Here is a 22,277-nt window from a genome sequence, read left to right as displayed (position 1 = left end):
GGGAAAGCTCTAAAATCCTTTCTGGGGCAATGAGAGAACCAAGCAGACTGGTCACTGGGGTAGCCCCTGATCAGGCACCAGAGTTTCAGAGCTTGTCACCGTTTTCTACGATGAGCCCAAGTGAGACGATCCTGTCCCATGACGACCATTTGCTTGTTCATTTGTTCCTTTAGTCAGTCCCTCTCTCAGCCTCACTCGGCTCCTGCTATGGCACCAGGCCCAGGGCTGAGCACCATGGGTGAGAGATGGATCGTCAGCCCCTTGCCGATTTGTCAGGCCCCCGGTCTGGCGGGTTGTCCTGTGACCACTAGTATTTTGGGGCCATGAAATCTGACTTTGGGCAAAGATAGCCATGGTCACCAGGCAGAAGCATGAAACAAGACCAGATTTGACCTCTATTTTGTGGGCTTACGTACGTGGTTGGAGGTCAGTTTGTGGCTCAACTAAAGAAATTCCTTCCTAATGAAGCGGGAGCCCTTGAAACGTGAGGATTCGGCAGGGCTTGTTTGATGATGGTGCTGGCCAGTACCGTGGGCTGGCACGGACTCACACACACACACACACACACACACACACACACACTCACACATTCAGGTCCTTCTTAAATAAGGGCAGACTGGGGGTTTTTTTCATTTATTTTATTTTATTTTTTATTTTTATTTTTTCTGTTATTAGATGGCATAAACTTTTAAAAAATTTTTATAGGAGTCTAGTTGATTTACAATGTTGTGTTAGTTTTAGGTGTACAGCAAAGTGAATCAGTTGTACATATACATATATGCACTCTTTTTTAGATTCTTTTCTCGTATAGGTCATTACAGAGTACTGAGTAGAGTGAACACTACTTGGTATCATGTTTGTAGTAGAGGAGAGAGGGTGGTAGGAAAGTGGGGAGGCATCTTACTCTTAATTACGAAATAGGAGAGGGTACTCCTTTCTTTATGCCCCCCCAAAAATGGACAGGATATTCAGGAAGAAGGGTGCAGGACTGGGTTTTGAACTGGGCGTGAGGCTCGTTGCAGCGAGCGGGGGCTGCTCTTCATTGCGGTGCGCAGGCTTCTCATTGCGGTGGCTTCTTTTGTTGCAGAGCACGGGCTCTAGGCATGCGGGCTTCAGTAGTTGTGGCTCGCAGGCTCTAGAGCGCAGGCTCAGTAGTTGTGGCGCACGGGTTTAGTCGCTCTGCGGCATGTGGGATCTTCCTGGCCCAGGGCTTGAACCCGTGTCCCCTGCATTGGCAGGCGGATTCTTAACCACTGCACCACCAGGGAAGCCCCTCAGATTCCCTTTTATCTGGGCCCCGTTGTAGCTTCTCTGTGCCTCTTTCATGACAAATTTCACATCCTTCTTTTAATGGTAATTCTTTACGTTGCCTCTTATAAACCATAATGTTTGTGAACAATGCTACCCAAATTGTGGTCCCTGGACCAGCAAAGCCAGCATCACCTGGGACCTCAGTAGAGGTGTGAATTCCCAGGCCCATCCCAGAATCCGAATCAGAAGCTCTGTGGTGGGGCCCAGCAGCCTGTGTTTTAGGAAGCCTTTCAGGGGACGCTCATGCACCCTCAGGTCTGGGAATCAATTCCCTGGAGGACGTGAACTGTGTCCCAGTCCCCAGATCTTCCCCCAGAGCCGAGTGTGAGGCCTGTACATAGCACATGGCAGGCATCTACTAAGTGTGTGTTTGGTGAATAGCACACTGAGCACAAGATGCCACACCCACACTGAACCACATTTGATCATCTCAGCAACCACACGAGGGCTCGATTTTCTCCACCCCATTCTGCAAAGGTGGAGACTGAGGCTTAGGGAAGTTAAGCTTCTCGCGGAGGGTCACATAGTTAATAAATGGTGCAAAGGCGATTTGGAACAGGCCTGGGCTGTCCCCCCTCTGAGAGTTGCCATCAGAATTAATCTTGTAACGTTCGCTAAAGCATTTGTCAAGTTCTGTCAGTATTCGGAGTCTCTGGTCTGTACAGTGATTTATTTTCCTAACTCAGCTTGTCAGAGAGTTCTAGGACACTGGGAGGCAGAATCCAACATGGGGAGCTGGGGAGACTCGGGCTGGCGCAGGCCTGGCAAAGATCTGGTAGGCATTGCCCGCGTGAAATTTCTAGAGTCAGAGCCAAAGGAGCAGCACAGGCAATGGCTGTTCAGCTTTGGCAGTTCCCTCTGGGCCTGAGCTTGCTTGGCTGTAAAATATGGGATTGGACTAAACGAACAAGCAAATGCTACAGCCCCTGTCTGTTCTCAGAGCAGGTGCACAAATTGGCAAGGGCTGGGAGTTCAAGATTTCCTTGGAAAGGAGCACTTGAGTTACCCCAGGTGCAACTGGCCTGCCTGTTTTCACTCCCTCTCATTCAGAGACTGCCCACATGTGGGGACCACGCCTTGTGCCCGAGGCCAGGGGCCAAGCGGGTGCTGTTTCTCCTCCCCCAGGCCACGGGCACTTCCCTTACCTCTGTGGGAACCTGAACGATGTCGTCGTGAGCCCTCTCCTGTACACGTGCTACCAGAACTCCCAGTCCATCTCCAGAGCGTATGGACAGTATGGGGCCTCCACGATACAGCCCATCTCCGAGGAGATGCAGCTCCTGCTGACCGTCTACTATCTCGTCCAGCTGGGTGAGTCTCCCTCCTATTTTGTGGGAACCACTGGTGGAATAATCGCTAAAGGCGGGAATCGCACAAGCCTTGATCGCTGACCCTCCCTTGGAACCCTTGTGAAGACCGCCTCTGCTATCCGGTCACTGCAGTGGTCTCCACCCCGAGGGGCTGGGGAGGCCTTAAAGTAGGTCAAAGTCTACAGTGAGAATTCAAAAATGATTTCCCTGCCCTTCTAGGCACAGAGATACAGCAGGAAGAAAACAATGGCTTTGCCCTCAAGGAGATTGTATCCGAGTGGGAGAGAGAAACAGTAAACAAGTGGAAAAGAAGCAGAGGGAGGTGGGGTATGTGATTGTGCGGTTGTTTCAGGTTGTCAGAAAAGGCCTCTGTGAGGAGATGGCGTTTGGGTCGAGACCCGAGTGATGAGAAGGATCCAGCCTTAGGAAGATCTGAGGGAGGCAGGGGTGGGCGGCAGGCGGGGCTGGAGCATGGAGCCCCAGGTCAGTGGGAGCCAGGGCGGCTGCAGAGTGAGAGCATGACAGTGAGGGTAGGGCCTCAGGCTAAGGTCAAGGGTTCATATTTTAGACACATTGAGAAACAATTTGTATTTGTCTGCTCAGGCTGCCATAACAAAATACTACAGACTGAGTGCTTAAACCTCAGAAATGTATCTTCTCACAGTTCTGGAGGCTGGAAATCCAAGATGAGGGTGGCCGCAAGGTTGGGTTCTAGTGAGGCCTCTCTTCCTGGCTTGCAGACGGCTGCCTTCTCACTGTATCCCCCTCTGGGCATGTGTGTGGGGACAGAGGGTGGGCTCTGGTGTCGCTTCCTCTTCTTATAGTGCCACCAGTCCTACTGGCTTAGGGCCCCACCCTTCTGACCTCACTTAGCTACTTCTTTAAAGGCCCTATCACTAAATAAGTTGTATTGGGGGTTAATACTTCAACATACGAATTTGAGGGGGACACAGTTCAGTCCATAGCACCACCGCAATGTTTTGGGCAGGGGACAGATAAGATCTGACTTTCATTTCAAGAAGACCACATGGGCTGCCATGTGTGGCCAGATGGTGCAGTTGTCCCAGTGAAGGCAGGTGGTGGCTTGGACCACTAACAGCCACAGGGGAGAGATTCTGAAGGTCAGGATGGTGGGCTGTCTGTCTGAGGGACGTGAGGGAAAGATTTCACTTGCATTTTGGCCTGAGCAACCAGGTGAGCCATGGCGCTGGAGGATGAGCAAAAGTCCTGTCTTGGCAGTTTCAAGTTTGAGCTGCTGGTGGGGCAGCCAAGTGGGCCGAGTCAAGGATTTGGATGTGCAGGTCTTGAGCCCCAGGGAGACATTGCAGCTATAGGTATAAATTTAGGAAACACGGGCTCAGTGATGATCTATATTAAAGCTGTGAGGCTGGATGAGAGACTGGGAGGGGTGGTGGATGGAGGAAAGTGCTAAGGTTTGAGCCCTGGGACACTCAGTATTCAGGGACCCGGGGGAGATGGAGATGGAGCAGGTAGGGAGGAACCCTCGAGGGTGCTGCTTAGGACTCTCCGGAATCTGTGAAAATGTGCATGTGTTTCTCTTTCTCACTCTTACAATCCACATCCAATCCATCAGTAAGCCCGGCTTCATCCTGAATCCAACCTTGCCCACCTTCTCCATCAACACCTCCTTTGCCCAGGGTACCACTCTTGCTCAAGCTTAGACAGCTCAAGGCTGCACAGCTGGTGGAGCTGGGTGAGGACACGTCTTCTAAATCGAAGCGTGGTGCTCTTTCCTCCAGCTCACCCAAATATGAAAATTTGACACATCAACCAGAAAATACCCGTAGGGAAGAAAACATTGAAGGTACTCAATCTCACTAGTCATCAAAGAGATGCAAAATTAACACATTAAACAAGTGATGCTTTTCTCAACTAAACTGGTGATAACAACCCAAACGATGCTATCCAGTGGAGCTAAGGGTGCAGTAGAACCAGTGATATCGTGTGTCGTTAGTGTCCTGGTACGTTGAGACATTTAAACCCTCTGGAGACAGTCTGATGACATGTATTAGTTGGCTCTGTAAGCCCAACTTAGAGCATTTAGGCTAAGGAATGTCCTATACATAAAGCTGTGTGTTGCAGAAGTATTTACAACTGTGCTTATCTGGAAGCAGTACCGGGGTCAACAGTAGATCAGCATTGCTCAGTCCGTGGTGGTGCCCCCACGTTAACAGTGCCCGTTAATAGTGCTGTTTATGAAAGCCGTAAACATCATGCAAGCATGGTTGTGGCGTGATGGTGAGGGAAGCAGACACGCCTTGAAGTCATAGGCCCGCACTCATTATAACGATGTAAAACCTGCACGTGGGAAAAAAAAAAAGATGGAGAGGGGCTTCCCTGGTGGTGCAGTGGTTGAGAGTCCGCCTGCCGGTGCAGGGGACGCGGGTTTGTGCCCCGGGCCGGGAGGGTCCCACATGCCGCGGAGCGGCTGGGCCCGTGAGCCATGGCCGCTGAGCCTGCGCGTCCGGAGCCTGTGCTCCGCAACGGGAGAGGCCGCAACAGTGAGAGGCCCGCGTACCGCAAAAAAAAAAAAAGAAAAAAAAAAGATGGAGAAACATACAAAGATCGTCGTGGTTCTGTTAGGATGGTGAGATGAGGGCTGCTTTTATCACCTCCCTCTGTTTCCCAGCTGTCTCGCATACCGTTTAACGTTAATCATTTAGGTTGTGTTATTTGCGAGTTCGTTTACACGCATTTCCCCAGCACGGCCCCGGTTATATTGGTGTGAAGCTGCCGCGTGGGGCAGGTGCTGAAGCCCCTTCCGCCCGCCTTGTCGTTGCCAGCGGCGGACCAGGTGCCCCTGATGGAGGACCTGGAGCAGATCTTCCTGCGCTCCTGGCGGGAGTCGCACCTGACGGAGATCCGGCAGTACCAGCAGGCACCACCGCAGCCCGTCCCGCCGGCGCCTGGGGCCGTGGCGCCCGTCACCTCGGCGCAGCTGCCCTGGCTGGCCGGCCTGGCCGCCAGCTCCTGCAACGACAGCGTGCACATCATCGAGTGCACCTACTCCCTGGCCGAGGGCCTCTCCGAGATGTTCCGCCTGCTCATCGAAGGCAAGCTGGCCAAGACCAACTACGTGGTGATCATCCGCGCCTGCCGGAGCGCCGCCATCGACTCCTGCATCGCTGTCACTGGTGAGGCCGGGCCCCACCGCTGGGCTGCCGGGAGGGCAGTCCGGTGATGCCCAGAAGCCCTCCTTTGCCGTTGCCCCCTTTTGCCTCCCGTGGCCCCGGGTTTGCAGCTGCGCGGGTCAGTAACAGCTGTTAGCGCACAGTAGCCCCTGGTGTGCCCTGAAGAGTGCGCTTCGGGAAAAATTCCATTCCTCCTGGCATAGAAGGTGAGCCGTTCCCGTTTCTCTAGAGAGACTGGGGGCAGGTTTGGATCTGCATACATGCAGGGAAAACCTGGCTCCCCCGTGCACCTGCTGGCCTGTGGTTTAATGACTCTGGCCCTCAGCTGCTTCAACTACCTAATGGAGATGAAAAAAAAAATAATAATGGCTTTCTTGTGTGGGTTAACGAACGAAGTAGCTAATTAATTATAAAAACGTGTTGAAGCCCTACTACGTGCAGTCACTGTTCTGGGGGCTGGGGACACAGGAGTGATGTCCCTGCTTTCCTGGAGCGTGCGTTCTGGTGGGGAGACAGACATCACACAGTGCAGAATGTCCCAGGAGGGGGGCGGGGATGGAGCATTGCGGTAACTATGCAGCATCCCAGTGATCTCTTGGCATCCCTTCATCTTAAACACCTGCGTTTTTAATAAATTCTTTACATTGATTTCAGTGATATCTTTAGTAATAAACCTCGAGCCCCTGCTGTGTCAGGCACTGGGCTGAATATTTTATAAACATTGGCTTGTTTTATCCTCACAGTAGTTCTGTGAAGTCGATGGTACTTTTAGCCACGAATTCCAGATGAGGAAACTGGGTCAGCCTAGGTTACACAGCTAGTTAAGTGGGGAGAGAGTCAGGTTCCAAAGCCCATACTCGGGGATTTCCCTCTTATTATCCCAACTACTAAACTGGGCCGGGGTGTGTGTGTACCCTTTATTCATTTCACCAGCAGGAAGCCCTGCTCTTAGCCAGGCGTGGTGCTGGGCTTACGGGATGGAGGGAGAAAGAGATTCAAGCACAGACCCTGCCATCGAGGAGCTCACGTGCTAATTCTAAGCAGAGGGCCCAGCCCAAATTGTTGTTTATTTTCCAGGAAAATACCAAGCCCGGATTCTTTCTGAGAGCCTTCTCACCCCTGCCGAGTACCAGAAAGAAGTCAATTATGAGCTGGTTACGGGGAAAGTGGACTCTCTGGGAGCCTTTTTTAGCACCCTCTGTCCAGGTAGGCTTGTAGTGAGACAGGTGCAACTTCATAAATTGATGAGAAAGACACAAAGGGCAAGGTCGTCTCAGAGGATGGAGCCCCTCCCCCGTGACCTGCTGAGGCTGGCCTGGATTTACATGTGTGGGCAGCCCTTCCATCTGTGGGGTCTCTGGCTGGCTGTTTCCTGCTCTGGCTGTGGGTTCTCTAGGTGGCGGCTTTGTGGTTTCTGTCCTTTGGGGGCACACAAGGGCCTTGTGCCTGGTTCTCCATACCTCTCCGGCTCTGTCCATCACCCTCCTGCCTCCCCCTCTGTGTTGCTTAAAGCTTCTCACTGGAGAAGTGTATTCTCTGTGCCTCATTCTGTGTGCCCTATGCCTTGAGTGCCCGTCTCCCTTCTTTTCCTGGCCACTCACCCTACAAGACTCACCCCATTTCCTCCCAGAAACTCTTGCTGGCCCCTCCTTCTCCAGATGTGCCCAGACCCCTACCTACCTCCTGACCTTTGGCATCTTGCTCTTCTTTGTTTCTGTCCTGGCACCTTCTGGGTCATAATGTAATTTTCTTTAGCACATCTGCCTTCCTGGGCTGTGGGCTCCTTGACAGGATGGGCCACCCTATCTCTGGTGCCCCAGGCCCAGGACAGTGCCTGATACATAGCGGGTGTTCAATAGATGCTTGCCGAGTTTCCCTGAGACGGAAAACCCATTTCTGTTATTCTCTCTGTTTTGGGCAGAGGGCGACATTGATATTTTGCTGGACAAATTTCATCAGGAAAATCAAGGCCAGATTTCTTCCTCACTTACTGCCTCCTCTGTCACCAAATCAGCATCCCTAGATGTCAGCGGGACACCGGTATGCACAAGTGAGTGATGCTGGGGCGCTGGTGACCAAGCTCTGGGCTGCTGAGGCAGCATCCAGGGCCCCCAGGGGCTGCAAGGAAGCAAAGTTAGAGGCACCTCCAGCGGGCAGGGCGTCTCCTTAGAATCGAGTAGACCTAATATCTAATTTTAATTTTAGTCTTTGATGATAACAGTCTCATTTTACCCTGAAATGTACATCTGTACAGTTTTCCTGAGATGGCACATTTCTCTGTTGATTTCCAGTTTGTCGATGCATTGTTGAAATACTTTATTCATTCTAAGCTCCTGAAGGGCTGTGATGGTCTCCTCCTCTTCCAGAGAACCTGTAACCTCTTCCAAAATCTAACCTCAGCATCAGCTTGCCTGGGATGCCGTCCTTGTCCCCTCCAGGTGGAATAGGTCACAGCCTCTGTGCTCCCCGAGTGCTGTTCATCCTTTTATTTTTAAATTAGGAAAAGGGTGTGAAATGACCATCACGGTGGGTAGCCCGGAGCAGGCGCTCAATGAATATTGGTGTTTTCCCCATTCCCTCATCACTTTGTGTGCTAGACGGGGGGCCCCCTGCTTGATGCCCTAGCAGAGGTCCAGGGCTGTAGCCATCTGCTGGCGTGCACCTCACCTTGATGGGGGCTCTGGTTCCAGGTTACCATCTGGAGCCTCACCGCATCCGGCCCTTCCAGCTGGCCGTGGCCCAGAAGCTCCTCTCCCACGTGTGTTCAATCGCAGATTCCAGCACCCAAAATCTGGACTTAGGATCCTTTGAGAAGGTGGACTTTCTGATTTGTATTCCACCCTCAGAAGTGACCTACCAGCAGACCCTGTTCCACGTCTGGCATTCAGGTACGGGCCTTTCAGGGGCAAGTGTGATGTCTGTGTGGAGAAGCCTTGATCTGTTTGCGTTCGGATTTGGATTCTAACACCATCTTTACTTCTAAAGTAGAGGGTGCCGTATTAACACCCCGGTTTCATAGCTCGTGAAACTGATGCCCAGAGGAAGCGACTTGTCCACTATTTTATAATCTGTTAAAGGTAGAACATGACTTGGGTGTTCCCTCCCTCCCACTCAAGTCAGTGAAGTATGTCCCGATATCTGGCTTCGACTTAATGTATTCTCCCTGTGCTTTCAAGGGGATTACACACGAACCACACAGAGAGTCAGTGTCTTCACTCGGAGGCTTCACTCTGAGCGCTCTAATCTAAGGCCTGGGGGCATTCAGGCTGGAGATGATTTCAGTGGATGAGAGGGGACCTTTCCCTCTCTTCCAGTCACCCATGCTGGGATCAGCTGCTTCACGAAGGCAGCTTTGCTGTGCCCCTGGGTGGGCTGTGTACATACCACGCTGGGGAGCACGCCCACCTCCAGGCACTGCTCCTGCAGGCAGTGACACGACAGTCGTTTGCACGGGAATCGACCTCCCTGACTCACACGTACCTCCTGCATCCCTGTAGCCTCCAGTCCCAGCCAGGAGCCTGCCGTATGGGAGATGCTCCTCAAGCGTCTGTTGCTGAGTGAAAAACTCATGACCATGTTTGGAGTTGCTGATGTATTTTCACCGTGTTGCAGGGGTTTTGCTGGAGCTTGGCTTGGAAAAGGAGCACGTGACCAAGCAGAGGGTCGAGCAGTATGTTTTGAAGCTGGATGCCGAGGCGCAGACGAAGTTCAAGTCCTTTCTGCAAAACTCCTTTCAGAATCCACACACGCTCTTCGTCCTCATCCATGACCACGCCCACTGGGATCTCGTGAGGTTAGACTGGCTTTGGCACATGGCAGGGCTGGCATTTCCCTCCTTTGAATGAATATGTATGGATAATACTGTGGGTATAAGTGTTAAAAAGATGAATGGTGTTGGGGGCTTGGCATTTGTAGGCAGATGCTGCGGGAGTATTTCAGACCTTAGGGCCGGAAGTTACCCGAGGGATCATCTAGTGCAGCCTCTGGAAGGTAACATCATGGAAACGAGAGAAGGGGAGCACCTCGCTCAGTGTCGCAGGCTGGGGTGGGGGAGGGAGGGTATCAGTGGCAGAGCAGCAGGTGCCGAAGGGGGATCCTGATGGGAGTAGTTCCGCCCGGGCCCCTTCCTAATGGAGCCCCATTGGCTCTGGACACCATGGGTCACAGCTGGTGCCCTTCCCGGGGGAGATTTTACTTTCTCAATTCAAATGAACAGAAATCTAGATGAGTTTCAGATGGTGTCAAGCCTGGAGTCTGGCAGGATTCCTGGGTGTTTACCAGGATTGGTCATCTCCATGAGACTGGCCTTGGGGTTGTGTGTTTAAACACTGCCGCTGACGTGGATGAGGAGGGAAAGAAAATTGTGGGTCGGGTATCGGAGGAAGGCTTTGATTTAGCGCAGGACCAGAAGCTCAGGGCTGGCCAGAGCCTTAAGGTTTGCCCAGTTAAAGGGTTTACATTCTCGCGTCCATGTATGGGCGTGGGGGAATTTGAACATTCTGAAGTATATACAAAGCTAAATTGTACATATTCATTTGCTGGGTAGGTTTCTCAGAGTGGCTACCTGCCACCCGAAAGGTGAGGCACTGATTTTTTCCTGTCCCCCTAGATTTACAGACAAGAATGCTGAGACCACTGACCCACTGAGAAAGGCTGAGACGCACTTGTCTCCTCGGCCCCTTGTCCAAGATGCTTCCCATTCCTGATCCTATACTTTAAAATTTAGTACAGAATTTACCATGTTATGTCCTCTTTGGGTCATTTCAAGATCAGTAGGACTGTTGTAGAAAAGGATTTAAGGAGGCAGGTGTACAGTCAGATGGGGCCAAGGGAGAAAAGGCGAGACTCATTGACAACTCCTGGGTGGGCATTCCGGTGCTAGAGAAGCGGGTGGATTGTGTATCTTGCAAGCAATCCTCTATAGACACTGTTCCCCCAGCCAAGCTTTTAATAAGTCATGACTATTCAGGGGGGTCCCTGACGGGTACCTGCAGTGCAGTCATATTTAAAAATTTCATTTTGCTAGTCATGGGCAGAGCCCTAAGCTTCGATTGTTGCCAGCGTTGGGAGGCTCGCTGTCAATTGATACAACTGCTTGACTGTCGTCAAATGACGGGACAGTGCTTGCCCTTCCACTTATCATTTCTTCTCCCTCTTTTGCTCTCTCAGTAGCGCTGTTCATGACCTCTACTCCCAGAGTGACCCGTCCGTGGGGTTGGTGGACAGATTGCTCAACTGCAAGGAGGTGAAGGAGGCCCCCAACATCGTGATGCTCCACGTGACCTCCTTCCCATACGCACTGCAGACCCAGCACACGCTCATCAGTCCTTACAACGAGATACACTGGCCGGCCTCCTACAGTAATGTGAGTGTCCCAGGCTGCTGGGCCCACTGTAGCAATGACCTTGCGTTGGGAGAGATCCTGTTCGCTAAAGACCTGACTGACTAGCCCAGTTGAGGGTCAGTGGGTTCCAGCTCCTTGGATCTTTGATTCTACCCAGGGTTAGATTTAAACCCTTCTTGGTCTTTAGAAACCTTCCTGTGTGCATTTGTTGGCTCCCTATCTTAGACCATGTAATGCAACACAGTTGGTTTACTGTTTCTCTGGCCACTGAAGCTCTCTGAGCAGCGTTCTGAACACCTGCTCTCCTGGTGTTGGATGTACAGGGCTGTGGGGATTTGGACTCCACATGGGGTGACTCTAAGTTTGTCTAGAAGCCCTGGAAATGTTCCTGTCTTTCCTACCCCTGCCTCCTTCAGCAGCAAGGTTCAAATCTCCTTCCTCAAACTGAACACACGTCCACAAACCCTGGTGAGTTTTATTTCAGCTTATCACCTGCCATTTTCTCATCAAAATAGAAGACAGCAGTCATTCTGGTAATTTGAGAAATCTGGTGGTTGGATTCCACCTAATTACACAGGCAATAAGTAGACATCAAGTTGCGGACTTTTTCGGAGTGTCTCGGAATCATCCAAGGAACTTCTAAAGGTGCTGATGCTTGGCTTCCTTCCGGCCGATTCAGAATCAGAGGTAGCAACGGCATTTGTTTTTATGTAGCGCTTACCGCGAGCCAGGCAGGCACTGTTCTAAGTGCTTTATCATATGAACTGAGATAAGACACAGGTGCTAGGATGATTTCCGATTTACAAATGGGGAAAATGAGGCAGAGGGGAGGGGTTAAGCCACTTGCCTAAAGCCATGCAGCTAGAAGGTTCTGGAGCCGGGATATGACCCAGTCCAGCAAAATCCACGGCCCTCATGTTTAACCACTGTGCTACTTGAGGGTGAAGTTCATGCCTTTGTAATTTTAGCATCCTCCCCCAACTTTGCTGTGCTCTGACGTTTGATAAGCTCTGATGCTAGTTTGGGAGGAATTTTATATCAGTGTGGGTAAAATTGGTTGGATAAATGCATTTCTTTCTGCTGATTTAATAGCAGCTGAATGCAAAACAGTTGATTTGTCTATTCCTAAAACCAGCTAAAATTGTTGGAAAGAAGCAATTTTAACAAAGGAAGTTGTGTGTTTAAAAAAAGAAGAGGCTGATTTTCTTCTTGGCAAAGGCACTGGGGTCAACTGAACGGAAAGGTCTTGACTGATGGGGAGGCGCCGGCCCTTACGCGTGAAGTGCTCTGTGCTCTGTGCTCTGGGGCCGCAGAGGAAAGACGGTTGTAAAACGTCATCCAGGGGATTGCAGAGTCAGCACAGTTCAGATCAAGATGCCTGTCCAGGTCGTCTGTGCGCCCGGCACGTGACCCTTTCAGTCCCCACAAAGGCAATGTTTGCGTGACCGATGCTCTTCTGTTTTAGGGAGTGGACTTGTATCCTGAGAATAAGAAGTATTTCGGGCTGTCCGAGTTCATCGAATCCACCCTCTCGGGACACAGCCTCCCCTTGCTGAGATACGACAGCTCCTTTGAGGCCATGGTCACCGCATTGGGAAAAAGGTACCCGTCTCTCTTGAAGTTACTAAAAATGCTCCATAGTCAAGGTCAAGGTGAGGAATGTGCAGCCAGGGAATTCCAGGGAGGGAGCCACCTCTCTCCCTTCCTGGTGACTCAGTCCCTCCGCTAAAGGGATCCTGGTTTATTTCTCGTCTTGCATTTTGGGCCGGTGATGTTGTTCCAGAAAATTTGAGAGATGAGAATGGGCAGAAATATGCTAGAATGTGGGATTGCATGTCTGAGACTCAAGGGAGGGCAAGAAAATGGGAGGTAAGATAGCAAAAGGTGTAAAGGAAGAGAGAGTGGCGGTCAGTTGGCTTTGTCTTTATTTCCTTTGCATGTCACCTACTGTGTGCTTAGTTTGTGCCAGTCACTGTCCTTACCTTCATTATGTTATTTAGTCCTCCCGACCTCTCTGAGCCAGTTGCTATTATTATTCCCATTTTGCAAATAGACTGAGACTCAGGGAGACCCCATGACTTTCTCAGGCCACATGTCTAGCAAGTGACAGAACTGGGTGTGAACCCAGAGTCACTGCTACCTTTTCAACCCTGTCACAGCAGACCCCTGAGGTGGATATCAGCACTGCCATTTTACAAATGAGGGAACTGAGGCTCAGGGGGGTTAAGTGCCGACATCCACACAGTTTATACGTGGAAAAGCCAGGCCAAGTTTTACAGACTGTCTAATACAAAACAAAATGAATGGCTCTGCCGCCAATTGTGGGCGTTGAACTGAGCTCTGCCGTCTCCCCTCATGGCACCTCATTTGTCTCACTTGCTGACAAAGGGATTGAATTAGACGTGTACTTCCCAAGCTGTGTTCCAGGCTATACTGCTGGATGCTAATAGTTGTTATGTCACGAGGGGTTCCATGGTCATGTGTGTTTGATAAACCTTACATTTAACAAAGGATTCTTCTCCCAATGAGAGTTCTCAAAGCCTTCAATATGCCATGTGTGCTATAAATCTCCAAGAGACGGCTAGAGCGTGCAGCATCTCCACTGTCTCGGGGGATTAGTGTTCCGCAGAGCACCCTTTGGGGAACTAAATCCCTTTCAGCTCTGATGCTCATGGGTTTAATCAGGCCACTTCTCCAACTCGTGGATGGTCGGCCGAGCTCTCCTATCCTTGCTGAGGGAAGACACCCTCCAAGATTTTACACTAAGGCTGTGAGAACTGACCTTTGTCCTGCCTCTGCTTCTCTGCCTGGCTCCCCAGCTTCTCGTGCAGCAAACGTGTGCTGAGTGCTTAGTGATCTGTAGACGCTGGGCCAGTATTTTCCATTTATTGCCTAATATAATCCTCACAATGGCACAGTGAGATAGGAGACACTGTTATTCCCCCATTTGACAGAGAAAGAAACAAAGACTTGGGTTAGGTCACTTGCCCAAAGTCATGTGGGGGATTTGTAGTGAAGCCAGACCAAATCCTGGTCACTTAAGCCCAAAACAGTAGACCTACTAAACTGTACGGAGCGAGCTCTCACAGCTGGTAGAAGGCCAGAGCGATCATGGTACCAGACATCCTGGCTCTACTCTTTTATTAGTTTTTTGTTGGTTTGTTTTTGTTTGTTTGTTTTTGTTGTTTTTTCAGTACTTGGGCCTCTCACTGTTGTGGCCTCTTCCATTGCGAAGCACAGGCTCCGGACGCGCAGGCTCAGCGGCCATGGCTCACGGGCCTAGCCGCTCCACGGCATGCGGGATCTTCCTGGACCGGGGCACGAACCCATGTCCCCTGCATCAGCAGGCGGACTCCCAAACACTGCGCCACCAGAGAAGCCCCTATTAGTTTTAACTTTAGACAAATCATTGAACCTGCCTGAACAGTCTACTTTCAAGTGATATTGTACCACTTCCTGTATAAGATTCTTACAATAGTATGTTTCCATTTCTCTCCTCCTAGGCTTTGTGCTTTTGTTACCATACATTGTACTTATATATGTTATAAACTCCCCAATAAATCACATTTGCTTTAGGCAGTCGATTATCTTTTAAAGATATTTAAATAAGAATATTTTTTTAAACCTCCTTCTTTATTTATGCACATAGTTAATACTTCATTCCTTTGTGTAGATCCAGATTTTTATCTGGCATCATTTTCCTTCTGTCCAAAGGACTTGCTTTAACATTTCTTGGAGGGAAGGTCTGCTGGTGATGAATTCTTTCAGCTTTTATGTGTCTTTAAAAGTCTTTATTTTGCCTCATTTTTGAAAGATATTTTCCCTGGGTATAAAATTTAGGTTGACTTTTTTCTTTCAAAGTATTAAAGATGTTGCTCTACTGTCTTCTGACATACATTGTTTCAAACCAGAAGTCTGCTGTTATCAACACCTTTGTTTCTCTCTCTGTAATGACCTCTCTTCCCCAACACTCCCTCCCAACCCCGACTACTTCAAAATGTTTTAAATTTATCACTGATTTTAAGCAATTTGATTAAGATAGGCCTTGGTGTGGTTTTCTTCATGTTTCTTGAGTTAATTGAATTTTCATCAAATACAAAAAAATTTTAGTCATTATTTCCTCAAAAATCTTTTTCTACATCTCTCCTTTCCCCTTTTAGAGTAATCCAGTTGTACGTATATTAGCCTACTTGAAGTTGTTCCATAGCTCTCCGATGCTATAGTCATTATTTTCTGTTTCCCTCTGTTTCATTTTAGATCATTTCTATTGTTATGTTTTCAAGTTTACTAGTGTTTTTTTTCTGCTGTCAGTCACATCCAGTTTATTTATATTTATATTTTTATTTTTCACAAAAGCAAAATAGTCATATAACAAAGTTCCTAAGAGAAGAAGAAAGGCAATTTCAGGTAGCACATACATGAATGTACACACTGACAAATTGATAATAAATTGTTACTTGTGTTTGTTTATTAATAAGGACTGTTCCTTGCAAGTGACTGAAACCCACTTGAACTACTTTAGGAAAGGAAGAGGAATGCACTGACTCATGAAATAAAAGGAGAGGTTGAATAAATAAACCACAGAGCCAGGTGCAGCTGGTTTCAGGAACAACTTAAGTTAGGTATTAAACACTGCCAAGACTGTGTTGTCTTGTCTTTGGTATTTTTCTCTGTGTTAGCTTTATTGTATCTCATCACACACTGGTTTCTTCCATGTGCTGACAACATCATCCTTAGCTGCTGCTGAACTTCATATTCTCCATCTTCTAGAAGGGGACTGATTCTTATAAATAGTTTGAAAAATCCCAGGAAAAGACTGATGACCCATCCTGGGTCAGGTAGCCATTCCTGAACTGATCCATTGTAGCTGGCAGGGCCAGGCCAAATACCAAGATGGTAGCTCCCATGAGAATTCAGGATCCAGTATTTTTTCTGTCTCAGACATTTTAGTTTTCATCTCTAGAATCTGAGTCTTTTTTATGTTTCCATTTAAAATGCTCATTTTTTCCTGTATCTTCTTAAACATATGGAATATAGTTATAATAATTGTTTTAATGTTCTCTACTAATACTGTCATCTGTGTTGTTTCTGGGTCAGTTTCTATTGGTTGATTTTCCCCCCTCCTTTTTATGGGTTGTATTTTTCTGCTTCTTTACGTATCTGGTAATTTTTGAGAGGATGCCAGACATTGTGAATTTTACCTGCTTGGGTGCTGGATATATTTGTATTCCTATAAATCTTCTTAAGCTTTGTTCTGAGATACAGTTAAGTTACTTGGAAACAGTTTAATTCTTTCAGGTCTTGCTTTTAAACTTTGTTAGGCAGGACCAGAGCAGTTTTTAGTCTAGGGCTAATTTTGTTCACTACTGAAGTGAAACCCTCTAAGTACTCTACAATATTTCATGAATTTTGATATCTTCCACACTGGTGATGGGAACAGGAACTATTCCAAGCACTATGTGAGTTTGAAGTATTGTTCCCTCTAATCCTTTTGGATGGTGCTTTTCTTGGCTTTGGGTAGTTTTCTCACATATATGCGCTGATTACTACTTAGCTGAGGACTTGAGTGGGACCCTCTGCGGCTCTCCTGAGTTCTCTATCCATGCAGTTCTCTCCTCTTTGGTAATTTCCCCCATGAACTCTGGCTGCCTTGGTTTCCCTGAACTCCAGATCTTTCCTCAACTCAGGGAGACACTGGGGCTTGCCTGGGTTCCTCCTTCCTGAGCAATCCTGGGAACGCTTTCCAGGTAGAAACTGGAGGCTCACCTAATTTCTTTCCCATTTCGAAGGATCACTGTCTTTCACTGCTCAGTGTCTTGAAACACTGTTGTTTCATAGATTCATCCAGATTTTTAGTTATTTCTGGTGGAAAAGTAAATCTGGTCCCTGTTACTCTGTCTTGGCCAGAAGCAGAAGTCTCTGCTTGTCCTTTGAGCAGAGTTGAAAGCAGATATTGGAGATGGGGAGAAGTGTGCTTCTCCCTAAGTGACAACTTGCTCTTCTTACCTTGCTCAAGGTGACAAGGGGCCACCACAGCTGGGGCAGTGCTGTAGAGAGTGGAGACAATGCATTTCCCACTCTGCTCTCTTTCTTCCTGGGCACTACTTGGCCAGTGCACCAGGGTCGGGGTAAAGCAGTGCTTGGGCCACTGGTCCCCTTTGTGCCAGAGCCTGTAGACCCTTAATGCCTTCCCAAGACAGCACTGGTATTGGCAAGTTTGCCAGGCCAACTCTTCAGTTCACAGAAGCCATAAAGTAGTTGAGTGCCAAGGAGAAAGAATGAACAAAAGTATAATGATGGGCAGGAGAAGATACCAGAGATGCTGTTGGAGGGTGAGCTGGCTGCCCTGATAGAACTCACAGGATGACATGGCCGTGGGAAGGTTCCTATCTTTGTAGGTCAAGAAACTACTTTATCTTTGCTCCAAAAAGCCACTGAGTCAGGGGACTCATGCCATCTAAATAAACTGCCAAGAGCATTGCCTATAAACGGAACATCAATTTGTCTATTCCTACTGAGAAACACAGAGTGACATACCGTGACTTGGGTTTTTCTGGTGGTGTTCTGGGGTCTGTCTCTGGCACAGTGGTCAGAGCTGCTCTGGCAGTGCACGTAGTTGTGGGAGGGGTCTCCCCCTTCATGTGACCACAGCTTCTGAAACAAAAACTAGGATTCTTGCTTTGACTGGCTGTGTTTGGATGTGTTATTCATCTGTCAAGTTAAAATCACATTAGTTACATTTCTAATAACTCACTGTACATGAAATGAATGATAGGCCTTTAGGATGGTCCCCCCAAATCAGGGGTAAGTGGTAGCTGCACTTACATACTGATTACTGACGGTTCTTCTATTGCCACTGGGAACCTGGGGCAAATTACCTAACTCATGGAAACATAAATTAAGCTCATGATGGGCATTTATTTTACTCATTCATCTGGTCATTGAACAGATCTTTATTGAGCAGCTAGTATGAGCCAGCAGCAACAGCAAAACTTCGCTTCTGTTTCTCAGCTGGAAATGATAAAGCAGTTTTTGACTTGACTTCTAAGGAAGACTTCAATTTCAGGTTGTAAACAACCAGCTTCCAAAGGCAACACCACTTGTTTGTGATCCAGGAGTTGCCTGTGCCCGAGACGGCAGGTGTCTGGGTTACTTGTTTGCCCCGGGAAGGCCTTTCTCTCTTGGAGCTCTCCCGGCCTCCTTGGGGTTGCAGCCCTGGGTCACGACGTGCTCTCTCTGTTCCTTGCAGGTTCCCCCGCCTGCACAGCGCGGTGATCAGGACCTTTGTTCTCGTGCAGCACTACACGGCCGCGATGATGGCCGTGAGCGGCCTCTCTCAGATGAAGAACTACACGTCGGTGGAGACGCTGGAGATCACGCAGAACCTCCTCAACTCCCCGAAGCAGTGCCCCTGCGGCCACGGGCTCATGGTCCTGCTGCGGGTACCCTGCTCCCCGCTGGCGGCCGTGGCCTACGAACGGCTGGCCCACGTGCGGGCGCGGCTGGCCCTGGAGGAGCACTTTGAGATCATCCTGGGCAGCCCCAGCTCTGGCATCACCATCGGGAAGCACTTCTTGAAGCAGCTCAAGGTGGGACAGGAGTGGGGATAGACTCCCGGGAGGGCGGTGGGGCGGGACCACCAGGGGGAGGGGAGGAGAGGGAGTGGGGTGGCGACCAACTCCTTAAGGTCCCATCCCGGTCCACAGGTCCATCGTGGCCTCTGCATACCAGGCCACCCCTCCAGCTGCCTCTCTTGCCACGTCCCTACCTGTGGCTTTCAGTCCAGCTGTACCACATTACTTATAAAAGCTGCACCACCACCCCCAAAACACACTGTCTTGCTCTTTCAAACTTCTGGGTTGTAGCTTGATTTTATTTCTTTCTGGGGATTCATTTCTTCTTCTTCTTTTTTATTTAGCTGATGCCTATCAATCTGCAGAATTCAACTCAGTGTCTTTTTTGGTTTTTAATTCTTATTTATTTATTTATTTTTGGCTGCGTTGGGTCTTCGTTGCTGCGCGCGGGCTCTCTCTAGTTGCGGTGAGCAGGGGCTACTCTTCGTTGCGGTGCGTGGGCTTCTCATTGCGGTGGCTTCTCTTGTTGCGGAGCACGGGCTCTAGGCACGCAGGCTTCATCAGTTGTGGCTCACGGGCTCAGTAGTTGTGGCACATGGGCTCAGTAGTTGTGGCTCGTGGGCTCAGTAGTTGTGGTGTGCGGGCTCAGTGGTTGTGGCTTGTGGGCTCTAGAGCGCAGGCTCAGTAGTTGTGGCGCACGGGTTTAGTTGCTCCGCGGCACGTGGGATCTTCCCGGACCAGGGCTCGAACCCGTGTCCCCTGCCTTGGCAGGCGGGTTCTCAACCACTGCGCCCCCAGGGAAGGCCCCAGCGTCCTTTCCTCTTTCAGGAAGCTGCCCTTCCCCCTACTTATCCCCCCCGTCCCCCCCAACCTGGGGCAGGTTCTGCTTTCCCTGCCTGTCATCTGGCTCCTCCCCCAGCAGAGGAGGGCAAGGACAGCCCCACACATCTCAGCCCCCCAGACTAGCCCAGTGCCTGGACCATAATCGCCTTTCACTAAACGTACAGGTGACGGAGGATGCAAAAGGTTAGGGTAAGAATACTGAGAGGATAATTGGGAAGGCACTGGGAAGGCACGGCCCCACAATGGAGAGAACATAGTACCAAACGTTAGACAGTTGAGGATCTATACTGTCTTGCAAAGAATCAGTCAGTCAGTTGGCAGATATTTCCTGAACAGCTGATAAGTGCTAGGCAGTGTTCTGTGTGGCTGGGAGTCCTGTGGTGAAGCCAGTGGTGTGCTTATTTGCAGTTTAAATTTGATAAAAATCCAGCGAGGCATTGCAAGGGCTTTAAATCAGCAGAAGGACATCAAGATTCCCTTGGAGATGGGCTGGTTGGAAAGTAAGAAGTCTTACGGCTTTCTTTTTAATTACCTGCAGATGTGGCAGAAAATTGAGGATGCGGAGTGGAGGCCTCAGACATACTTGGAGTTGGAGGGCCTGCCTTGCATCCTGATCTTCAGTGGGATGGACCCACATGGGGAGTCCTTACCAAGGTGAGTGGGGAGGGACTGTGCGCCTGGGGGTCTCTGAGGAGCCAGTTGCCCGGGCTTGCCGCTGGGGGCTTTGCCGGGTCAAGCTTCCCCTGCCCGACTCTTGGGAATGCATTCACATCAAAGTCATCATAGATGTGTATCTTTATGGTGACCGTTTTCCAGCAAATGTCAGTGAAATGCGCCTGAGGCCTGGGCAGCTTTTCCTAATTCTCAGACAGGCACCCCCCGGACTCGTGGTGGTGGATGTGGGGACTCTTGCCGGGCTCCATGGGTGGAGGCCCTGTAGCTGATGAGGTTTACAGAGATTAAGCCAGTGCGCTGCATGGCGGACTCCGGGGCCACCTGGCTTCTTGCCATTTGGCCACACGACACTTAGGCGGGGGCCACCTCGCGCCGCGTGCTCACGGGCCGGGTAAAAGTGTCCGCACAGGGTTCAACCTCAGTTGTTGCCGTGTCACGGATCAAGTCTTCTATTCCTCAACTCCATAAGGACTAAGACAATGTCTTAGTCTATCTTCACGTTGAGCAAGCATTTACTTTTTGTATCAGGCACTGGGCTAGACTTTTAATCTAGCATTTGCACCTTACGACCATAGTATTACTACCCTGTTTTATAGATGAGCAAGTGAAAGGTCATTTGCTTTAGTAAAAGCCTAACTGCAACCCCCATCTGCCTCTCTCCAAGCCCTTTGCTGTTTCCCCTGCACAGCTCCGAGCCCTGCCCCAGCCTGCCCTCTGTGCCCCCTCCTCCATGTATGTCGTGACTCATTGGCATGTCTTCCCAGGCAGACTCTCGTTTCCAGTATGGCGATGACTTGATCACCATCCTCTCCCTTGCATGGGACATAGTCTTGGGCACATTTTAAATGTTGATGGAATAATCAAATATCCACTTATTACATATATTTCTCCCAACAGTGCACGTAGGTGGTTATTAAATATTCATGGCCATCTTTCATTTGAAAAAAATCTGAGCCTCCAAGAAGTTGCCCAGCTTGTCGAGGGTCTGTCGCCAGGAAGTGGCAGGGCTGGGGTTCAAGCCTCATTTTTGTCTGACCTGAAAGTCAGGGTTCTTTTGATTCCAAGCAGCGCAGGGCTAAATCCATGGCAGGGGCCCCCAGAGACTTGCAGTCAAACAGACTTTGTTGCTCAGGGGTCCCGGTGATGCTGTTTGCTTCTCTGTTTGCATGAGTCCTAGGGGCCTAATGGGAAGGCAGGGTGCCGGTCCCCAGCGCGAGCGGTACCTCCACTGTAGAAGGCAGTCGATAGAGCCCTTCTTCCGTTTCCTCCCAGGTCTCTGCGGTACTGTGACCTGCGGCTCATAAACTCCTCCTGCCTGGTGAGGACGGCACTGGAGCAGGAGCTGGGCCTGGCTGCTTACTTCGTGAGCAGCGAGCCTCCCCTGGAGAAGCGGGCCCGGAGTGAGGCCTTGGAGAGTGACGCCGAAAAGCTGAGCAGCACAGACAACGAGGATGAGGAACTGGTGACGGAAGGTGCGCAGGGCCGGGCTGGACACCTGTCCCGTACGCAGCGTGGCCCTGGGCCCATCTGCTGGTCAGCGGCTCCCGTTGAGAGCCATCTAGATACGTCTTTGGGGGAAATCCCTCAATGATTTCAGATTTTTCCTTCTCCCCCTCATTTTTGGTCATGTGAGAAAATGGAAATCCCAACAGGTTCTTTGTAGCTCTAGAATTCTTAAAGAGTAGGAAGAAAAATGGAGATTTCCTAGGCTTTAAGTTCATGCCTTGGTTTGGATTGCTGGTGGAATTACTGCCTGGTTTAAGGTTCACTCGCTTGTTTCCTCAATGTGAATTAACAGGATCTGTCCCTTATTGAGATTTATGAAAACAGGCTAGTTTCGTTTGCAGACATCAAAGTTCAACGCCATGTTGTTTTTATTTTTCTTTTCGGTACGCGGGCCTCTCACTGCTGTGGCCTCTCCCATTGTGGAGCACAGGCTCCGGACACGCAGGCTCAGCAGCCATGGCTCATGGCCCCAGCCACTCTGTGGCATGTGGGATCTTCCTGGGACACGAACCCGTGTCCCCTGCATCGGCAGGCGGACTCTCAACCACTGCGCCACTAGGGA

General features: G+C 49.8%; 1 protein-coding gene across 5 annotated transcripts in view; it reads left to right on the top strand.

Annotated features, from left to right (window-relative positions):
- Window positions 1-22,277, top strand: part of GREB1 (growth regulating estrogen receptor binding 1) — a gene marked incomplete at both ends in the record, with an annotated part of 69,096 nt that overhangs the window by 22,253 nt on the left and 24,566 nt on the right. For 3 of the 5 annotated variants that reach the window (XM_079721524.1, XM_079721523.1, XM_079721522.1), the window contains 11 exons: window positions 2,437-2,622; window positions 5,426-5,776; window positions 6,851-6,979; window positions 7,695-7,823; window positions 8,464-8,661; window positions 9,386-9,566; window positions 10,943-11,138; window positions 12,583-12,719; window positions 18,367-18,706; window positions 20,073-20,188; window positions 21,482-21,681. In XM_079721524.1, coding sequence (XP_079577650.1) covers window positions 2,437-2,622; window positions 5,426-5,776; window positions 6,851-6,979; window positions 7,695-7,823; window positions 8,464-8,661; window positions 9,386-9,566; window positions 10,943-11,138; window positions 12,583-12,719; window positions 18,367-18,706; window positions 20,073-20,188; window positions 21,482-21,681 — 2,163 coding nt within the window. The remainder of the gene's footprint in view (window positions 1-2,436; window positions 2,623-5,425; window positions 5,777-6,850; window positions 6,980-7,694; window positions 7,824-8,463; window positions 8,662-9,385; window positions 9,567-10,942; window positions 11,139-12,582; window positions 12,720-18,366; window positions 18,707-20,072; window positions 20,189-21,481; window positions 21,682-22,277) is intronic. The other 2 variants (XM_079721526.1, XM_079721525.1) reach the window with 2 other exon arrangements.

Source organism: Hyperoodon ampullatus (genome assembly GCF_949752795.1).
Source record: "Hyperoodon ampullatus genome assembly, chromosome: 15".
NCBI classification, from domain to species: Eukaryota; Metazoa; Chordata; class Mammalia; order Artiodactyla; family Ziphiidae; genus Hyperoodon; species Hyperoodon ampullatus.
Note: the sequence above shows the minus strand (reverse complement) of the source record. Positions and strands in the feature narration are given on the sequence as shown.